We start from the raw sequence: 18,999 nt of genomic DNA, 5'->3' as shown, positions 1-18,999 counted from the left end.
ATGAACCAGTCATAATTTATTTTTCTAATGTCTATGTGAATTAAAACATTTATAAAACATACATTTCTTTTACTATTTTTCTTTTTTCATTATAAAAGTACAAACATTCGTAACATTATCATCACCACGTATTATTTTACCATATTTGGCAACATACAATACAAATAATACATTACGTAATAGACTAAAGATTGTGATAACACAACTATAAATGCTAATCATTAATCCAGTGAAACATTATTGTCACAATTTATATAGGGCTGAGAATTAAACAGTGAAATTATCACTCTATGGAAATTCAACAAAACAATTATTATAATAAAAAATTATATACAACCATTCATTAGCACGATCATTGCTATATATATTTGTTAAAAGAGAATGTCGAGTTTTTAACAACGATGCGACTAAATAAATTTAATAAGTATCTATAGATAGGTCAATAAATTTATTCTGTATGAAAATATTTACATATTAATATTAAAATATTTTTCCACTGTTTGATTTTTTTAGAAGCGAATCAATGCAGTTAAATAACTCTTAAAATATTTGAAGTTTCACATTTAGTAGTTTCATTCACTCCATTGATTACATTAAATCTAAAAGTACAATGCCACAGATTTATTTATTATAATTAGTCCTGTAATAGGTCAAGAAAAAATATATTCATCCAATCAAAATAATCATAGAAAAAAAGAATACTAATTATTACTCAAATACTCATTATTAAATATCAATTAAAAAAAAACTAAATAAAATACCTTGAATCAAATAATGTTGCAAAAACGAATTGATGGGTTTCACGTTGTGTTTTAATACACAATTATTATTTTTAGTATTTAAATTAAATACGTTTATTAAAATAGTACATAGTAGATATTTGAGTGAGATTCCCAACAACCGTTATTTATGTCTGGCAGTAATACAAAGAATAATAAAAATTTTGATCAAATCAAAATCCAAAGCTAACGTTGTGTCCGACGTTTTTAGATGCAACCGCTGACCGTGGTGAGTTTGGACCTGTCACTCTGAGCCAGTTTGACACCTGTTAGGAAAAAATATATGGTATTAGATACATATTTAATATACAGAAAATTAGGAGCATTAATTACATAACGTGTTAGTTTTCAAGAATGATAACGCATTGAGCCACTATGGAGGTAACAGTTCATTTTGTGAAGCCAATGATGCTACTTTCGATGGGGCAACGATTGCCATTTTCCATCAGGTGGTTGAACAGCAGGTGCTATGTAATATGTAAGTTTTATTATTTAACTAATAATTATGACAATGTATATAACAATCATAGTTATATATTTACCATTTTTTAATTGTAATACATTTAATATATAATAATAGTATCCTCTATGGATAATTTTAACTATATATATATTACTGCAAAACGTAGTTTAAAAAAAATCAATTCGTAAATTTTTCAAATACCTATAAGTTCAAATTACCTGTAAGGGCACAGCCCTGCAGCACTCGCCCCTGCCGTCCTTGCAGGGCGTGGAGCGTGCGGCGGGCGACGACGCGAGCGGGGCGGAGGCCCGTGCTCGCCGCGGGGTCTGCGCCCCCGGACTCGCGCACACGGACATCGACGACAAGCTCTCATCCGCCGACGGGACCGGCTTCCATCTGTCCCAGAATGATTGTATTATATTGTATTGTAAAATCTTTATTGTACAAAATTATTACGGAATACGTCAAAAGATTTAATATACAATGGCGGACTTATCCCATAAAGGGATCTCTTATAGTCAACCTTTAAGAAGCTGAAAAAAAGTGTAGAATGTACAAGGGTAATAACCGTACAGCTAAAGATAAACTAAATAATACCCAGTAAAAATTGAATATATAATACAATAAAAACATCTGTATAAATGATTGTTATCTTATCGTGTTGAATATTTACCTAAACAACCCATTACAGAAGGAAAACTGTACAAAAATCGTCTGCTTGGCTACCCTATTCCTACTTGTGCATTTAGCGAAGTAGCTGTGCTTACATGGTTATTTTGGTTTGAAGAGTGGAATATGGCTGTGAAATTACAGGGTACGGGGATTTAGAACTATAATACTTAGGAATAGCATTGTGTGAGAGGTGCTCAGTGTGTTCTGTGTTGTTCATGGTGCTGGTCATCTTAACAGGCGACGTTACAACTTTCTATCAGGTGGACACCTGATAGTTGTAACGTCACGTCGAAGCCTGTTTACTATTATCTCAAAGCCATTAATAACATATTGGAGATGTACTCCCTTCATCCCGTACAGATCAGCATTCAAGGATGAAAACACAAATGTTTTCAACACCTGTGTGATTTACGATACTATCATAGATTTCATTCGTACCACAGAATAATCTATACTAATATTATAAGGGGGAAAGGTTTGATTTTTTTATATGTTTGTTTGTAACGCATAAACTCAAAAACTATTTAACTAATTTAAAAGATTATTTACATTGTCAGCAAGTAACATAGGCTATACGTTATTTATTTAATTATAACATTACAATGTAATCCAAAGTTTCAAAAATTGATTGTAATATTAGAGATATGCTTACATATTATTTTATAAATATTAAATCTTTTTTTAATTTTGTTAACAAGCCTATTTTTTAAGTTTAAGAATAAATATTTTCGTTGTCAGAATTGAAAGTAGCGTGAACCACAGCATTTGTATTTTTGTTATATTGTGAAATATATATCTTACCAAACACGCAATTACTGCTTTTCTATCTATTCGTGCAAAGCTGGAGCGAATCGCTAGTAAAAAAAAAAACCACATACTTGTCACGTTCAGTGGGTGAATAAAGCGCGACCGTGTGCCGCCAGCGGTACACGTTGGGGAACTGCTGCACATTGATGTTACACTCGCATAGCGCGTCGAACACGAGCCGGTCCATTTTGCTCGGCTCCTCACTAAAACACATTCGTGGATTATTATATATAAAAAAAAAAAAAACTTCCAAATAACTTGAAGAGTTTAAAAAAGGTCCATGCGCAATGATTTATTATTTCTTGTTTATAATTCTTGCTTATTGGTTTCACCATCTTTTGATTCTGCCCACTGGAGCATTTTGGCTAAACGCACCATATAATATAAAAAAAAAAAAAACTGTACATCAAAATTGTCACCGGCTGCATAGACCTCTCCAGCATTAAACGACGTTCTGCAATACATTCGAGGTCGTCACTCGAACAAATTGGAAGTAGCCATATACTGTGTTTGCCCTTATGTCATCACCATTCGAGAACATTTCTTCCAAATCGGTTGTCAATACTGCTATTTACTTTCTATCAAATGGGCAGTCATGTTTGCCATTCTAAGTTTGATAAAAAAAAGATATATAATAAATACTCTATTATAATAGAATTTAAACCATAAGGCAAACTGCTGACGTCTAATAGTGGTAATAGACACAATAGACCAAAGGGAGACTGTACAAAAGTCATTTGCTGGGGTACCTCTGTCCCATTCGTGTTTCAACCATAAAGCAGTAGTGTTTGCATGGCTGTGTTTCGGTTTGAAGGGTGGGATACGGCCTGAATTTACTGGGTACAGAGGAATAACACCTGAGTCCTTAGGAATGGCAACGCATGGGAGGTTTCATGGGCGAAACAGTATACTCTGTTATGTTCATGGTGTTGCTCATGTCTATAGGCGCCGGTTACCACTTTCCATCAGGTGGACCGTCAGGTTGTTTGCCATTCTAAGTTGTATAAAAAAAATATTAATGAAGCTGTTGATTTGTTGCTATATTCACTTAGAGAGTTTTTTTTTGTAATAATTTTAAGAATTTTGGGTTATATTTTTATTAAGTTTTAATGGAGCAAAATATTAATTCATATGAATCTATCCATTAAGAGCTCTTTGGCACTCGGTTCTGTCTGTGTACCCCGCAAATGCTTTGGCCGGAAGAGAGATGCAATTATTACCCGTATATGAACGGTTCGGCGACAGCGCGGTCGCTCGCCTCGTGCATGTCGAGTTCGGGCCCTTCGTCTTCCTCCTCGTGCTCCGAATGTTCCGACGCCGTCTGATACTCGTCGCCGTCCTCAGAGTTACACGACGCCGCCGAGTCGTCTTCAGATATCTGAAAGTAATTTTTAAAATACTATATTATTATTTCCACTGTTTTAAAGTTTCTTAAATCCAAAATATCCTTCAGTATCTTATTATATTGCCGTATGGTCCTCCTTTCCCGTATTGTAAGAAATGACTAAGGAAAATTAATGGTGGAGGAATGGGCAGCGATATTCCTTTTTTAACATCATCAAATTCTAACTGCGTTTGCCAACCCGCCTGCTTAGCATGGCAACAACTGGCAAAACCCCCCCAATAGGGGGAGTAGTGGACAGTTAACAGTTGGTGTAGTATTTTATTATAACATTTAATGTCCATTCCCATAAAATACTTATTAACTTTTTCTATATGATACTTCGGAACAGCAAATCTGTATTTTGAGTAGTATTAAGATTATTGGAATCGTTGTTTTTAAGAAATAGTTGATATTTGCATACGTGTACTGTGAAGATTACAATAGCACAAAGTTCAAGGTAAAAGGTAAATATAGAAAATATTTCTACAACTTACCTCTGCTTCGATAACTTGGCATTTGGCCATGTCGACAGTGAATATTGTTGCACCGTTGTCACCCGCCGGGGAGTTTATGCTCATCGGCTTTTCAGATTCGTTGCGTTGTAGTTTACCATCACCTTTAACGTAATATTAGTTAATGAATACATCTTTGAGAAAGTACATTTGAGTTTCTGAAGCCATTTTTGACATTTGTCTGTTATCTGCTTCCTATTTATAAACAAATCAACGGAGTTTGATATGGGTTTCATTGCCAGATTTTACGGAATAAATAAAAGATTTATGGATACAATAACATAAGTGGTGTAGTAATTGCATCCGTGTGAAACCAGAGTGGGTGCATAGTATTCTAATAAATATGAAATTTTGGATTTACTTTTAAGTACATTATAAAGTTGCAAAGAAAGCCAACAAAAACTACATTTTGTTAATATTAATTGATTAGTTATTTTTAATATCACTCACCGACTTTAAATATGTATCAAGAATTATTTTTGTTAACAACAAATCATTAAAAGGCATTCTTAATATTATTTTCTATAGCAGTTTAAATTACTTGTTGAACCTTAAGGCTATATTGTGCGTTACAGGAAACAGGGACCTTGTGGACAGACACTTAGAGATGACAGAACTTACCTATATCATAGTCAAATGACAATCGCCTTATAAAACTATCGTTTTTCGGACTCGTTGACAAAATAGACCTATTTTTTCTAAATGACGTATTCTTCTTACTATTTCTTTCGAACGCTTCTATTTTCCAATCGCAACGGCATTTCGAAGCCTTATCCCAGATCTCTGAGCACTCGCCCTCAGAGGTCGCTGGGGCTTTCGTCACCTCCGCCTCTGTCAATTCTTCACATATAAAACTAGCTAAACACCTAATATGGGCATCGATCACATGAGTGTTCTTGACCCTGGTTGTCCCTCTATAAGACACTGGTTTCCTTTCATCGTCAGAACTGAATATATCGTCGTTCGGACACCGTAACTTCACTAGAAACTCAACTAAATTATTTATATCGTCCAAATCGTGTGTCTGATGTTTGAATTTGAAAACGACTAGTTGCGCCAGCCTTGAATGTATCAACGCGAAGTCGATCTTCTGAAACCTCTCATCATCCATGTATGTGAACATTGTGTGTTGTAAATGTTTTGCTTCTCCTTTCAACGAATCGCCAGCTACTTCCGGTTCGGCTGTCAGTGAAAATATCAAGGCGTCCGCTATTCTTTTAGCGAAAACTTGGCATGTTCTTTCTATACATAATAATTGGTTGACGGTGTGGTTTATCGTGGGTGTTGATTCGCCATTCGTCAAGCTGTTTTTAAGACTCGGCTGTCTGCAGAGCCTTTGTCGGATTGGATCTGTTTTCCTCCAATGTGGGGGCCTATCAGATGATATCTTGCACGCCTTCAAAGCCACACATAATTTGGACATAGGACTCACAGTATCTTTGATGGGAGTAGACTGGGAGGATCCTAAGCTTATTCTGGAGAGAGATAAGTCATCGGGCGTCACGTGTGATTGCGCGCAACTGTCGCTGTATGCGTATGAACAGGCGCTCTCGTATTTGCTTTTTAAATAATTCTCCAATAACGTCAGACCTTCTAGCGTCCTTAAATCTGTGAAAGTGTCTAAGAATGGCCAATACTCTTTCCAGCCAATTTTCATTTCATCTGCTAAATTCCTGTAATAAAAAAATAATATTATTAGTAAACTATCTTTGACTTTAGAAATATAAAAAAGGCTTCTTAAATGTTCTTGATATAACATAACAACACTAGTTTTTGAAAATATCTAGTATCAGGTGAAAATACTCTAATTAATCCACACTAAATTACTATCGTGATTAAAAAAAAGGTTTCAAATATGAATAAGTATAAAGTTGCACCTAATAATTTATATAATTCATATTAATACATTAAACCTCATGTAAAAATATTTTTGTATAAATAAGTTTGTGATAAAATTCTCACCGGCCCACATTCTCGAGTCCCTTAGCGAGGTCCCGCAACCTGAAGGCAGGGGGCGCCAGGGGTCCCTTCTGAGTCCGCGGCGGAGTCTTCCAGCGGCGACGGAACTGGTCAGCTTCTCGCGCCGCCATGGGACCCGCGAACGCACGGATCTCGTACCGGGGACTCAGTGGATCACTGTTAATTTCCTGGAAACATTCAAAAATAATCAGTCGTGAAGTTCTGGCATAGAATAAGCCACCCCCTTCTTTCCCGTGAATGTCGTAAGAGGCGACTAAGGGAGGCCGAGGGATTGGTAGCAGCGTCCCTCTTAAAACATCTCCATAGCCTAACTACGGTGGCCAATCCGCCTGCCAAGTGTGGCAACTACGGCAAAACCCCCTAAGAAGGAGACTTATGTTCAGCAGTGAACAATTAAACAATAGACAACGAAGAAACAATAAAGAGTATCTATCTAAATATAAACTCACGGGCGGCACGGCTGGCGTAAAGGGGCGTCCAATGGTGGGCGCTCCACTGTCGTCCTCCGAGTGCAGCACCGGAACATAGTAGCGGTCCTGCAGCATCGTCGAGATACGTCGCACCGTCTCTGGCGACGACGATGATGATCTCTTGCAAATTATCTAGAATTGTTTTAAATTCAATCAGTTATAAAAAGTCTATAACATTTACTTATACAGGACATTTTAAAGTTATTTAAACCACGTAAATATTGAAGTGCATTTCAAAATATAAAAAGAGAAAATTATTCTTAAAAACATAAAAGTAGACATTATGTTTTAATGACAGAATTAAGTCACAAAAATTAATTCGGTTGAATTTACTTTCGTGTATTTTAAATAACAAGACTCCACTAGTTTCGGAAGGCGTGTAGTCAGGCTCGTGCTCACTTAATGGCCGCTCATGACTAAGGGTCATATATGGTCTCGAAACTAGTCAAGTATTCTCGACTAAAATACACAATAACTTATATTCTGTCGTTCTTACAATATAAAGAAATTGTTTAAATTAGTCTATATTTTTTCCTAAAATTTTATTGAAAAAAAAAAAAATAGAAACACTCGCCCTTTTGGTGAAATTTAAAGAGACTCCCGACCTCTACAACCCGTCCTTCTTTTATAAAATTTATCAGTGAGATTTTAAATAATGACGTATATTAGACATGTTTTAAATTGATGATAATGGAATGGAAACCCCGCGCTAACGGGGTTCCAATGAGGGATGATAGGTGAGAATGAATAGGCAGTAGGTCAGTTAGTCAGTTTGCCCATCGGAATTTAACACGATGGTTCCCAGAGGAGACTACGTAAATGTCAACCTGACAGGGTATATTGTCAGCAATGGGACTTGTAGTCCTAATTACTAACAATCCTTCCCCCCTTATTAAATATGTTACCAAATATATTTTAGGTTGGGGGAAGGTATTGTTAGTAATACGGGATTGTTAGTAATCCTTAATTGTTTACAAGTTGAACCCCAAAAATTCCGAAGTTTTTTTGCAATTTTCTCTATGCAGATAAATGTTAAAAGGTGAACAACTCACGTCCTTCGGCTGCTCGCCGTACTTGTTGACGGCGGTGCGGTTGCACTGAGGGAATGATGTGAGCACATCCACCGCATCCTCGGCGCCGAACTTGGCCGCGAAGTGCAGCGGCGTCTCATTCATCGCCTTGTCGGGCGTGTTCAGGTATCGGTCCATCAGAATTGATGCGAATTCCTGCATATTAACGTTGTAAGTATGGTTTATTACAGACTGTATGGAGATATTACCGTATTAAAAGGTTAATATCAAAATATTTTTTTATACTTGATATATTGAGTAAATGATATTTGTTTTTAAAAAGAACAATGTTATTTAATTAAATACATAAATGGTGCCGGTAAAGTTGTAGAAAATGCGTAAATAATTTCATGATTGAGAAAAACATTCAACAAACATATGTATTATGTTAGCAAAAGGCAAAATTACATCAATTCACATTTAGAATTCTAAAAACTGTGTAGGCAGATTGTAATTTGCACACAATACCTGAACAATTACAGCATACAGAGTTATACAACAGTCAGATTATGAAAGTAGTTTACCTTACAAGATTCGGGATCGGCGTCCGCCCCATATAGTGTCTGTACAAAGGTGGGATTGCCCACCGTTGTCAGTATTAAGTTGCATATTTCTGCGTTCATCGATTTCGCTGCAACGTGGAGCGCGTTATACCGAGAGCCTTCCTGTAAATACATTTTATTTAGCCACTTCTAGGCACGGGTTTCGCCTTATAAGAGAAAGCTCATTGTTTTCTTAGTGTGATAATGTCTTTTATTTTTTTGTATTTAACTAGTCTGGCCATAAATACTCTTATATAATTTTTTCCCCTTTTCAACTTTTATATTATTTTGAATTTGGAACACGTTTATTATTTTTAAAACTTCTTTCGATTTCGCGCCATTTCACATTAAATTAATAATATGGAATAGGGTGTTAAAGAAAATAGGATTGCAGTGATCGCCTTGCAGAAAGTGGGTATGGAGGCGTCAGTCATATTCCAGACACTTCAAAAGCTTGTTATCAGCCGTATATTCGTATATCGTACTATCAACAGATACAATAACACTTCCTCTGTCGAAGACCAGAAAAGATTGGGATGGCCGCGTGCTGTTAGAACTACAAAAGCTATTAATGCTCTTAAAGCCAGAATTAATCGAAACCCCATTAGGAAGCAAAAAATCTTATCGCGAGAAATGAAGATTTTTGCTAGGGCTCTGTCGCGTATTACAAAACGAGACCTGAAGCTTGGTGCTTATCGTCGATATACAGGACATGCACCAAATCAATCTTTACAATTAAAAAGAGTGGATCGATCAAAACGTCTTCTGTTGCGATACGCAGGTGAAAGGCACAGAAATATCCTCTTTACCGATGAAAAAATTTTCACGATTGAAGAACACTACAATAAGAAAAAATTATAAAGTGCACGCTCACAGTTCTAAAGAAGCTGCTCGAGTGGTCGGAGAGGTACGACATGGTCATCATCCTTCGTCAGTGATGGTTTGGTGGGGTGTGTCTTATCAAGGAGTTACAAAACTACATTTTTGTGAAAAAAGGAGTGAAAACTTCAGCCTAAGTGTATCAAGATACAGTCTTGGATCGTGTTGTGAAACTTCTTAGCAATACACTTTTTTTAAATATACCGTGGACCTTCCAGTAGGTCTTTGCACCTGGTCACAAGGCACGAACTACCCAAACCTGGCTTGAAACCAACGTTCCGGACTTTATAAGAGCTGGCCCTTATCAAGCCCAGACCTAAACCCTTTAGACTTCAAATTGTTGTCAGTTTTAGAGAACATGGCCTAGTTTAAACGACACAGCGACATTGAGTCTCATGAATATCTTTGGAGCAAGCAGTGACGAAATTTCCCTTAGAAACAGTGCGTAAATCCATAGATTCGTGGCCAGACAGATTAAAGGCATGTATAAAAGAAAAAGGTGGCCATTTCGAATAGATTTTTTTTTTGCTAAGACTTTAATAAATATGTAGGTATAAATTTTAGTACTTCATAAAAAAATGCATTTTTATTTGTAAAAGAACTTATGGCTGGACTAGGTATATAATTTTTTAGTTATCGATTTAATGTACTGTATATAATACATTTGTGATGATCTTTAATAATCTAAATAAATAATTTTATTATTTTTTTTTCTGCATTGTTTATCTAAAATTTTTATTAGAAAAAAAATAATGGATAGTAAAGCTAAAAATACTAGATTACATACTTGCATGATAGCTGGCGTGTTGCCACTGCTGATGAGGAACCGAGGGTTCTCCCAGACTCGGTCACGAACGGTGGTGGCCAGGCCGGCCTCGATTGCCTTGCGCAGTGCCACCATGTCCTGTGGTGATGGAGCTTTGAACGGGTATGGTTTTTCTCCCATTAAAGCTGAAATAATAGGTTTAAAATTAGTCACGTATATTTTTATAAATTTATACTAAGTTTTTTTTATCATAATCATTTGCTTGGGTACCTCTGTCCCATTCGTGTTTTAACCGTGAAACAGTTGTTTGCACGGCAGGAATAGCAATGCATGTGCGAAACAGTATACTCTGTTATGTCTATGATACTGTTCATGTCTATAGGCGACGGTTACCACTTTCCATCAGGTGGGCTGTCAGCTTGTTTGCCATTCTAAATTGCATAGAAAAATTACGCGTACGTGACTAATTCTGAAGAAACTTCTTTACCGTTTTTTTTTTCTTAAGAACCTTTTTTTAATATTTCCCTGAATGTCAAACTGTTGTTACGTTAATGCTGGCCGCAGCGATAGGGATTTCTGCGGCTAATATTAACGTGTGATTATGATTTTCAATATCGAAGGTAATAATGCGAGGAGAGTTTGGTATGAGAAAAAAAAATAGTTGCGACACAACAAACAATACCTAAAATGTATAGGAATAAGAATGATTATCCTTCGAATTTAAATTAGATGTAACAGATCAGATCTCAATTAAATTTAAGGACTATCTTTATAAGGTATATCAGGATGGAACGAACAACGATTAGCATTCAAAGTATTCTGTTCTCTATCTATCTAACCTTAAGTGTTATTTTCTATTAGCCTCGCAAGCAGAACCGTTCTCAGTTGTAATATAGATAGTACGTTACGATGAAAAACCTGGCGTCCTTTAAGAGGTATTTGTCGTGGCAGGTAAGTTGTTTAGTGCAAATTAAGTACCGGATACTATTATCGATCAGTTTAAAAGATTTTTTTTATATACCAACTAGAGTCTTGTTCTAGGTTAAGTCCATAGGTCTTGTCCGTTTCTTATAACACATCCTAACTTAGGGACCATCCAATTAGTAACCATGATTACGTGGCATTTATTATTACTTTATATTTCGTTGGCTGTTGAATTATTAATAGACAAAGGCTCGGCCCATTTCACGCCGTCTATCAGACCCCGTGCTAAAAATTACACTCCACTTAGTATATTAGGCAATCAATTAGGCTATTCACATGTTAATAAAACTCATTCGTTTTATTGAACTAAAAATTTGCATTTATGTAGGTTACAATTGTAATTAAAAACTTATGTCGCCTACTGTAGTTAATATAAAAATAAATATGATGATACTGCGAGGAGTTATCAGAACGATCATTAGCGTTGTGCTTGCACTGGTATTTGTCGGCACTCACTACCTCTCTTTCGAACTGGCTTAACCCCACTCGATGATAGGGGGGAAGGGATTGTTTGTGACGGTGATTAGCAATCCTGTTGCTAGCAATATAACTGGTTGATGCGATTTATTGAATGTTGTAGCGCATGAATAGTGGACGTGGACTCTCTAAATCCAATTGGTCTAAAGAAGGATATGTTCTTTTTGTCAGGTTTGTTAGGTTTAGGGATAATTCTTATGACTGCATTTTTCCAGTTATCAGGAAAATAACTATTTGAAGATATCGATTGAATACACCAACACTGATATGAGGAACAGCACAAAATGCATGAAAACAAATATTCGAGGTCAAAGAGTCCTCTCCTGGTGTTTTGTTTGGATTCATAGATACCAGGCACTCCTCGATCTCGTCATACGTAAAAGGTAAGTCTTTAAAGGTATTTGAAACGTTTTACGAGTCATTTCTAATCCGGTTCATAATCAGAAGAAAAAAGTTTAGGGAGGGCCTCAGCTGTGCTCATCCCCTAGTTGGTGAAATACTGACCATTTTTGATTCGCTGCTGTGGAGGTCTACTCCTACCTTCATGCTTCATTAGTCTATTGGTTATGGGCCAAATGTCCTCTTTGCCCTGGGCTGTGCAATAATTTCTAAAATGTTCTGTAGACGATCTTGACAATTCCTTAGCGTACCTATTTTTTAGCGTGCGATATTCCTCTACGATATTTTGACATGGCTTTCCAGCCACAGACAGATAGTGAAGACGGTGGTGAAGCTTAATGCATTGCTTTTTCATTTTTTCTAAGTCACCATTCCACTAGGGATTAGTGCTGCTAGCTTTATTCGTGCTTCGATTCTCGTCGTTAGCCTGTATTTAGGCGAGCCCAAGGGTCAACAAAAGGCGTTTGTTTTGCTTTGTCTTCACAACCTTGTCCTTACACATTCAATATTTTTTTACGACCTTTGTTCTTTTACGACCCTTGCTTTATTGTTAACTATCTGTTTACCAAATGTTGTATTCTAGCGAGATTTTAACCAGTTCATTGTTTCGGCAGTTAATTTTTTATTTGTTGTGGTAGTTACATTTATTGCTCGGAACGTTCACAGGGACACGCTCCAGCGTTGAATTTTTCTTTATACCTAATATTACAATTCGTTTAATTTCGTTTTGACACTAATTTTAGATAATATTTTGCTTTCGCGATTTTTGAGTCGTCAACATTCTAATTTATAGGCACAAGAGGACACAACTTATAATGCGAGTAATAAAACCCATATATACATTTTGTTGGTGTTTCTTATCAACTGTTATATGCTTGTAGTAAAAACAAAATTATAGACTTGTAAACATCTGCCATAGAAAATTACACATACATGAATTATAAATAAGGTTACTTTTATCCAAGTATTGGGGGAATAATATTTTATAGTTTTGCTGAATTTTAGCATTCAGCATTAATATTCATAGATTTAAAAAACACAATCTTGACTTAACGCGATGAAAAAGCTTTTACAGGTAAATAGTACCTGCTTCTTATTACTGACGTTTCAACGTCGACGTTCTCCACGTAGTGGTCACGACAGGACAACTTTTACCTGTAAAAGCTTTTTCATCGCGATAAGTCAGGATTGTGTATTTAAAAATATGTGTAGACAACGCGAAAATTTAAAATTATCTAATATTCATAGAAACCACAGGCGACGATTACCACTTTTAATCAGATGGTTTGATGACTTAATCCGCCCGTTTTGCCGCCCATTCATTCATTCATCCATTCTTATTATTAAGCAATGGATTACGTAGAACTTGGCTCTTTATGAAATTAGAAAAACAAAGCAACAGATCATGTGCATATTTTTCAACAAAAAAAAAAAAAAGAAAACAGGTCAGAGCAGTGTCCAGAGGTGTTTGAATTGACTCTCCAACACAAGGTTTAGTAGATAGGAAAGATCTCACAGGGTTTCTTTGTTGAGTCGCTTTCTGTTATAGCAGCTTGCAGCTATATATATAAACATACACATATTTATTAGTACGCATACAACAGGTGAGAATGACGGAGGAAAATAAAGAGAGAATAGAGGAAAATAGTACTAGAGGGAGTGGTAGTAGGATTTAAGAGAGGTATTGAAGCTAGTGAGAGTTTGAGCGCTAAGAATAGAGGCAGGTAGTGAGTTCCACAGGCGAACTGTCTGCATAGTAAAAGATTTAAAATAAAAGGAAGAAGAATGAGCGGGAAATTTAAAGCGGAGATTGTTAACCCTGCATAAAGTATGGTCATTAGCTTCACTGAGAAACACGAATCGGTCTTTTAGATAATCAGGAACAACGAGGTTAAACAGGATTGCGTAAAGAATATAGGATACTCGTATGCAGATTACTATGAAAATGGATAGGGAGCAACTTGAATATGGAACGAATACATACATTTTGAAGACACTCAAGCTTGTTTAATTGCTCTTCAGTGACGTCTAAATAACAGGAGTCGACATAATCGAGAATGAACAGGAGTAGTGTGGGCGTGCGCAATTTTGGTATTGATAGGGAGGAATTTACGCAAATTATTCAAGGCACTAGTAGCAGCAAACATTTTTTTATTGACCTCCGAGATTAAATTTGTCTCTTAAGAGGGTGAAATAGGGGTTGAAGGTTTTGGGGTTGAGGACCATTTATCATTTACTTATTCGCGAGTAAAGTAGTTTTGACATATAATAGCATGGGCCTTACGATACGCGGTTGGTACATAATTTAAAATCTTTTTTCAGCACTCTTTTATTTTATGTAATTGTTTAAAGTTTTTATCAATACTGACGACTGAAAGAAACCAATACACATCGATACGAATGCCATTACACGATAGATGTATAAATAATAATTATTGTAAACGCTACGCTACCAAGGCCAGGTGAAAGATCGTCTTGGCACAATGTGTTTTACGTCAGCTGTTGCCTCATGTTACAAGTGAATTCACTATGTATTTACAACTATAACTAGATAAGACATAATACACCTACCGGCTGAAAGTGAAACCTTTTTGTACCCTAAAAACCCTACCACATACTGTTAGCATTACTACTAATTCAGTAATGCTAACATACTACAGTCTCCTTTTTATGTTTCCAAAGTATTCTTAACACACCTAGATACCTAAATGCGCGGAAGAGGGAGATGTTGTGTATTGTTTTTTTTTTAACTTTGGATAATAATATAATGGTAACCCCGTCTGTGTTATCGGTATACACTGACTGACATCAGTGAGGTATGATAAGTGAAGGTGAAGCATGTCAGTTAGTCCATCGTGACAAATTTACCAATATATAAGCCACAATGGTTTTCAGGGGGTACCACTAGGAGGTCGATCTGATAGGGTATAGTAACAAGTTCGCTAATCCTCATTACTAATAATCCCTCCCCCCGGAGGAGGGGGGGTGTTAATTTCAGGCCGGTAATACGCACGTAATACCTTCTATATTCTAATCGGTTTATGCAACACGAAATGGAAAATAATTTAACGGGTTTACCTAATGAAAAGTGGAATAGCATCATGTCATCACAGAAAATACTGTAATGCTCATGGTACTCATGTGTCACTATTTTTCATATAATACCTTGGTATAAATTACATTTTTCCCAATTTTCGTTGAGACTTCAGTATACCTGGGTGACTATGCCAGCCTTAAAGGGGATGTTTAAATGTTAGGTTTGTTGTGTCAGATATATTTTATTTTATCATTCTCAATTTATCACTTATAATACAATGTGTATAATTAAATACTGTGTAGGTATTAATCAATAATTATATCTGTTGAAATGAGAACATAACCTATGACTTACAGTTATCATTCCCATCTATTGTATCCACAGGTTCAGCACCCCTCAGGGCAAAGGAGACAGCATCCTGATAGTTGTGAAATGCCTTGAATCTGGCTAACTTGTAACGACGCACCAGTTCCAGAGCTTCCGACTTGTTCTTGTAAACATGCAGTGCCTCTGTTGATTTTAAAGAACATTTCAAAATTATTTTAGTCATAAGAGAGTGAAATTTAAATAAATAGCATTCTTTAAAGGCAGATTTCAACCCACAAACACGGATTGAAAAAGGACCAAACAATATTTGACTCTCCCGTACTATTTTAATAGCTGGAAATGGCACATTAACATTATATTCAATATTTTTAGTCATTTCTCAATTCATATACATTAATGTTTTCAATTTCACCTTTATCATCATCATATCAGCCTTTAACTGTCCACTGCTGAACATGAGCCACCCTCCTTCTTAGAGGGTTTTGCCAATAGTTGCTATACTTGGCAGGCAGACTGGCAACCACAGTTAGACTTTGGATTGATTATTATTATTATAATATAGGAAAATTTATTATTTCTTTTCCAGAAAAGTTTCATAAAAATAATGTGTTTTGGTTTGAAGGGTGGGATACAGCAGTGAATTTACAGAATACAGAGGAATAACACCTGAAACATCAGGAATGGCAATGCATAGGGGGTATCATGGATGAAACAGTATACTCTGTTATGTCCATGGTACTGCTCATGTCTATAGGCAATGATTACCACTTTTCATCAGGTGGGCTGTCAGTTTTTTGCCATTCTAAGTTGCATAAAAAAATAAAGATTTAATTATGATACATAGAATGTTCATTTATATCTACAATTAACTGCTGGATAATGCTATATGGTGTTAAGTCCGCTTTTTATACTATCTAAATGTGTTAAATAAATAAATATAACCTATAGGATAATCTAACAATAATGATTATTTGCTTGAATGTTTATTACCATTTATTATTATAAGTAGATATAATTGCCTAAAATAAATAGAATTCTTATTTCATCTCATAAATACAAAAATATAAAAATACACAACAATTTTACAACACAGTGTACACTGTGTGTGTAAAAGTCAGTGTAAAATCTTAAAAAGAATCCCATGTCATAATGTTCCTTTATGCTAATCTCAAAAACTCAATCTCAAATGGTGCCAAAGCAATTTTAATGAAATTTATATATATAATAGATATCAGGAAACATATTTAGATATTTAAAACAAGCAAGAGAATACTTTTAGATATATATTGTATGTGTATACTTTATGCATAACCATAATTATTTATTGTTGTCACAATATAACTAGTTATAGTTTCCGTTTAGAAATTTTGTTAATAACATAATTGCCATCAATAAGGTTTATTATGTACTAATGTATTAATTTAATGTATACTAATGTGTGTTCCATACTATTTTAGTCACAAAGATGTTTTTTTTTCTGTGAAACTAAATTTATTATACATGCTATTTTTTTTTAATACAAAAGAGATTCTATTAGTTAAAATATATAAAAATCTGTAATATTTTAGAGAAATTTTACATTTCTATATGACTGATATTTTTACAATTAATGTGTTGTTACATCTTATTATAGTTTTTTTATACAGTAATCTATTATATTGATCTCTTTAGAAAAAAACATGTAAAGTTTTTTTACTAAATATGCTAAGTAGGTACAATAAAAACAATTTATATGTATGTTATTAAAGATACTTTCAATCAGTAGCAATAGATAAAAAAAAATATAGATATGAGTGATACAATCATCATTGAAAATTAAACTTTAATACCATAGTAGCTATGTTCATGATTGTTGGATCAGTAAATCATTTAACCTGTTCCAAATAATACAAATAAGTCAAATTTAGGATTGTTTGGTCAAGCTGTAACGTCACATAAACAAATTCACTTTCACATTTATATTATTAAGACTAAGGGTTATCACAATAATTTTATTATTATTCTCTTGCTTTGCGGAGAGTAGTCACATGTAGACTACTGAAATTTTGTATACAAGTAATAAGTGTGTAACATATAGTTAGTAGAGTCATCAGATGGATTAATTTTTCTGATATTACTTAATTGGTTTAATTCATTAATAATATTAAGTGATTAACATGCTTCATTCACATGTGGCATTTTAAAATACTAAGATACATATAAATATATTAATTTAATTACATTCTTTAAATGCCCTACTTAGCGGAATAATCTTATCTTAAGCCTTTGTTTTCAAATGATAACCCCAAATATTAATGCATCAGTAATCTATTATATTGCAAATAACCTTTAATGTATACAAACCTTCATCAGGTCCTTTCTTGATTTCACATGGTATGTAAACTCCATAATACGTAGCTGGTGGCTCTGTAGACGTCGGGCTCCCAGGAGCAGAATTTCTTTTAAGTGAATCTAAACGCAGTAGTCGACTGAACAAACCAATTGCACCATCTTTTTTGTCGTTCGGGGACAACGCTATTTCGTCCTTGATCCCCCCAAAATTCTTGTTACATTCTGGTATTATTATAGCCTTCGACATTTCGCCTCCTAAAAATGGTAAACAAAATAGGTAGCACTGTTTTGTTTGTGACGCACAGATATAAGGCCGTTTATTTTTACAAAAGCATGTCGCTCACTTTTAAATAAAAGATGTCATAAAAACATGATGAACGCTTTGATGCCGAATAACTATACTTCAATACATGTCGTCAGATATTAAAATACAGTTTATTTTAAAAGGGTGTGTTTAATATAAAATTAAAATGCGTCTGTCGAGACGGACGAATGGATGACGTTTTGACAATTTCGATTTTGATATGACAATCTTGACAGTACTAAACGATTTCCGTACGTTTACGTTCATATATTTAGTCCATGGATTTGGTTTATGGTTCAGCCTTAGCAGATTTAGCCTTAAATGCCTTTAATTATATTGCCCAAAATAGTTTATAAACAAATTGAAAGTACAATATGTGTGGCTGCTTCAAAACACAAAATTAAAAATTTTATTGTAATTGACCCTTACGGTCAATTTCACATTGACAGACTAAGATCAAATCAAATATTTAATCAGAGTACTTTTTAAATAATCAATCAGAAATATTGATAATTGAAAAAAATTTTTTTTTTTTTTTTTAATAAAAATATGTATTTACTGTGTATCACACTTTTTGTAAAATGAAGAAGTACGAAAGAAAATGCAAAGCTGTCTTTTTCATCTACCAAAAGGCGCTAGTGTAGAATTAAACCAATGATCAAAATTGAAATGAACAATAATATTATTTAACTTTTAGGTAGCTAAAAGAACATTCTGGTGGTAAATAAAAAGCAGTCATATTTATATCTTTTAAGAATATAGAATAATTTATTTGATATTGAGCACGTGTGTATGTGAAAAAGAGAGCTTCAATAT

At 34.8% G+C, this 18,999-nt stretch overlaps 1 protein-coding gene across 1 annotated transcript; it reads right to left on the bottom strand.

The window, feature by feature from the left end:
* Position 1: 1 nt before the first annotated feature.
* LOC113512050 (ankyrin repeat and LEM domain-containing protein 2 homolog) lies at positions 2-18,403 on the bottom strand. Its single transcript, XM_026895814.3, has 14 exons — positions 18,224-18,403; positions 17,892-18,134; positions 15,576-15,731; positions 10,346-10,509; positions 8,662-8,802; positions 8,120-8,293; positions 7,047-7,199; positions 6,580-6,764; positions 5,239-6,290; positions 4,600-4,721; positions 3,942-4,099; positions 2,793-2,924; positions 1,461-1,638; positions 2-1,045 (listed from the first exon to the last, which is right to left on the bottom strand). Exons 2-14 carry the CDS (start codon positions 18,124-18,126, stop codon positions 953-955), a joined length of 2,943 nt encoding a protein of 980 aa, XP_026751615.1. The 5' UTR covers positions 18,127-18,134; positions 18,224-18,403; the 3' UTR covers positions 2-952.
* Positions 18,404-18,999: the final 596 nt, after the last annotated feature.

The sequence above is a fragment of the Galleria mellonella genome, unplaced genomic scaffold, assembly GCF_026898425.1.
Source record: "Galleria mellonella isolate WM207_F2 unplaced genomic scaffold, CSIRO_AGI_GalMel_v1 utg184, whole genome shotgun sequence".
In the NCBI taxonomy this organism is placed as follows: domain Eukaryota; kingdom Metazoa; phylum Arthropoda; class Insecta; order Lepidoptera; family Pyralidae; genus Galleria; species Galleria mellonella.
The sequence above is the reverse complement of the archived record's forward strand: the minus strand, read 5'-3'. Positions and strand labels throughout refer to the sequence as shown.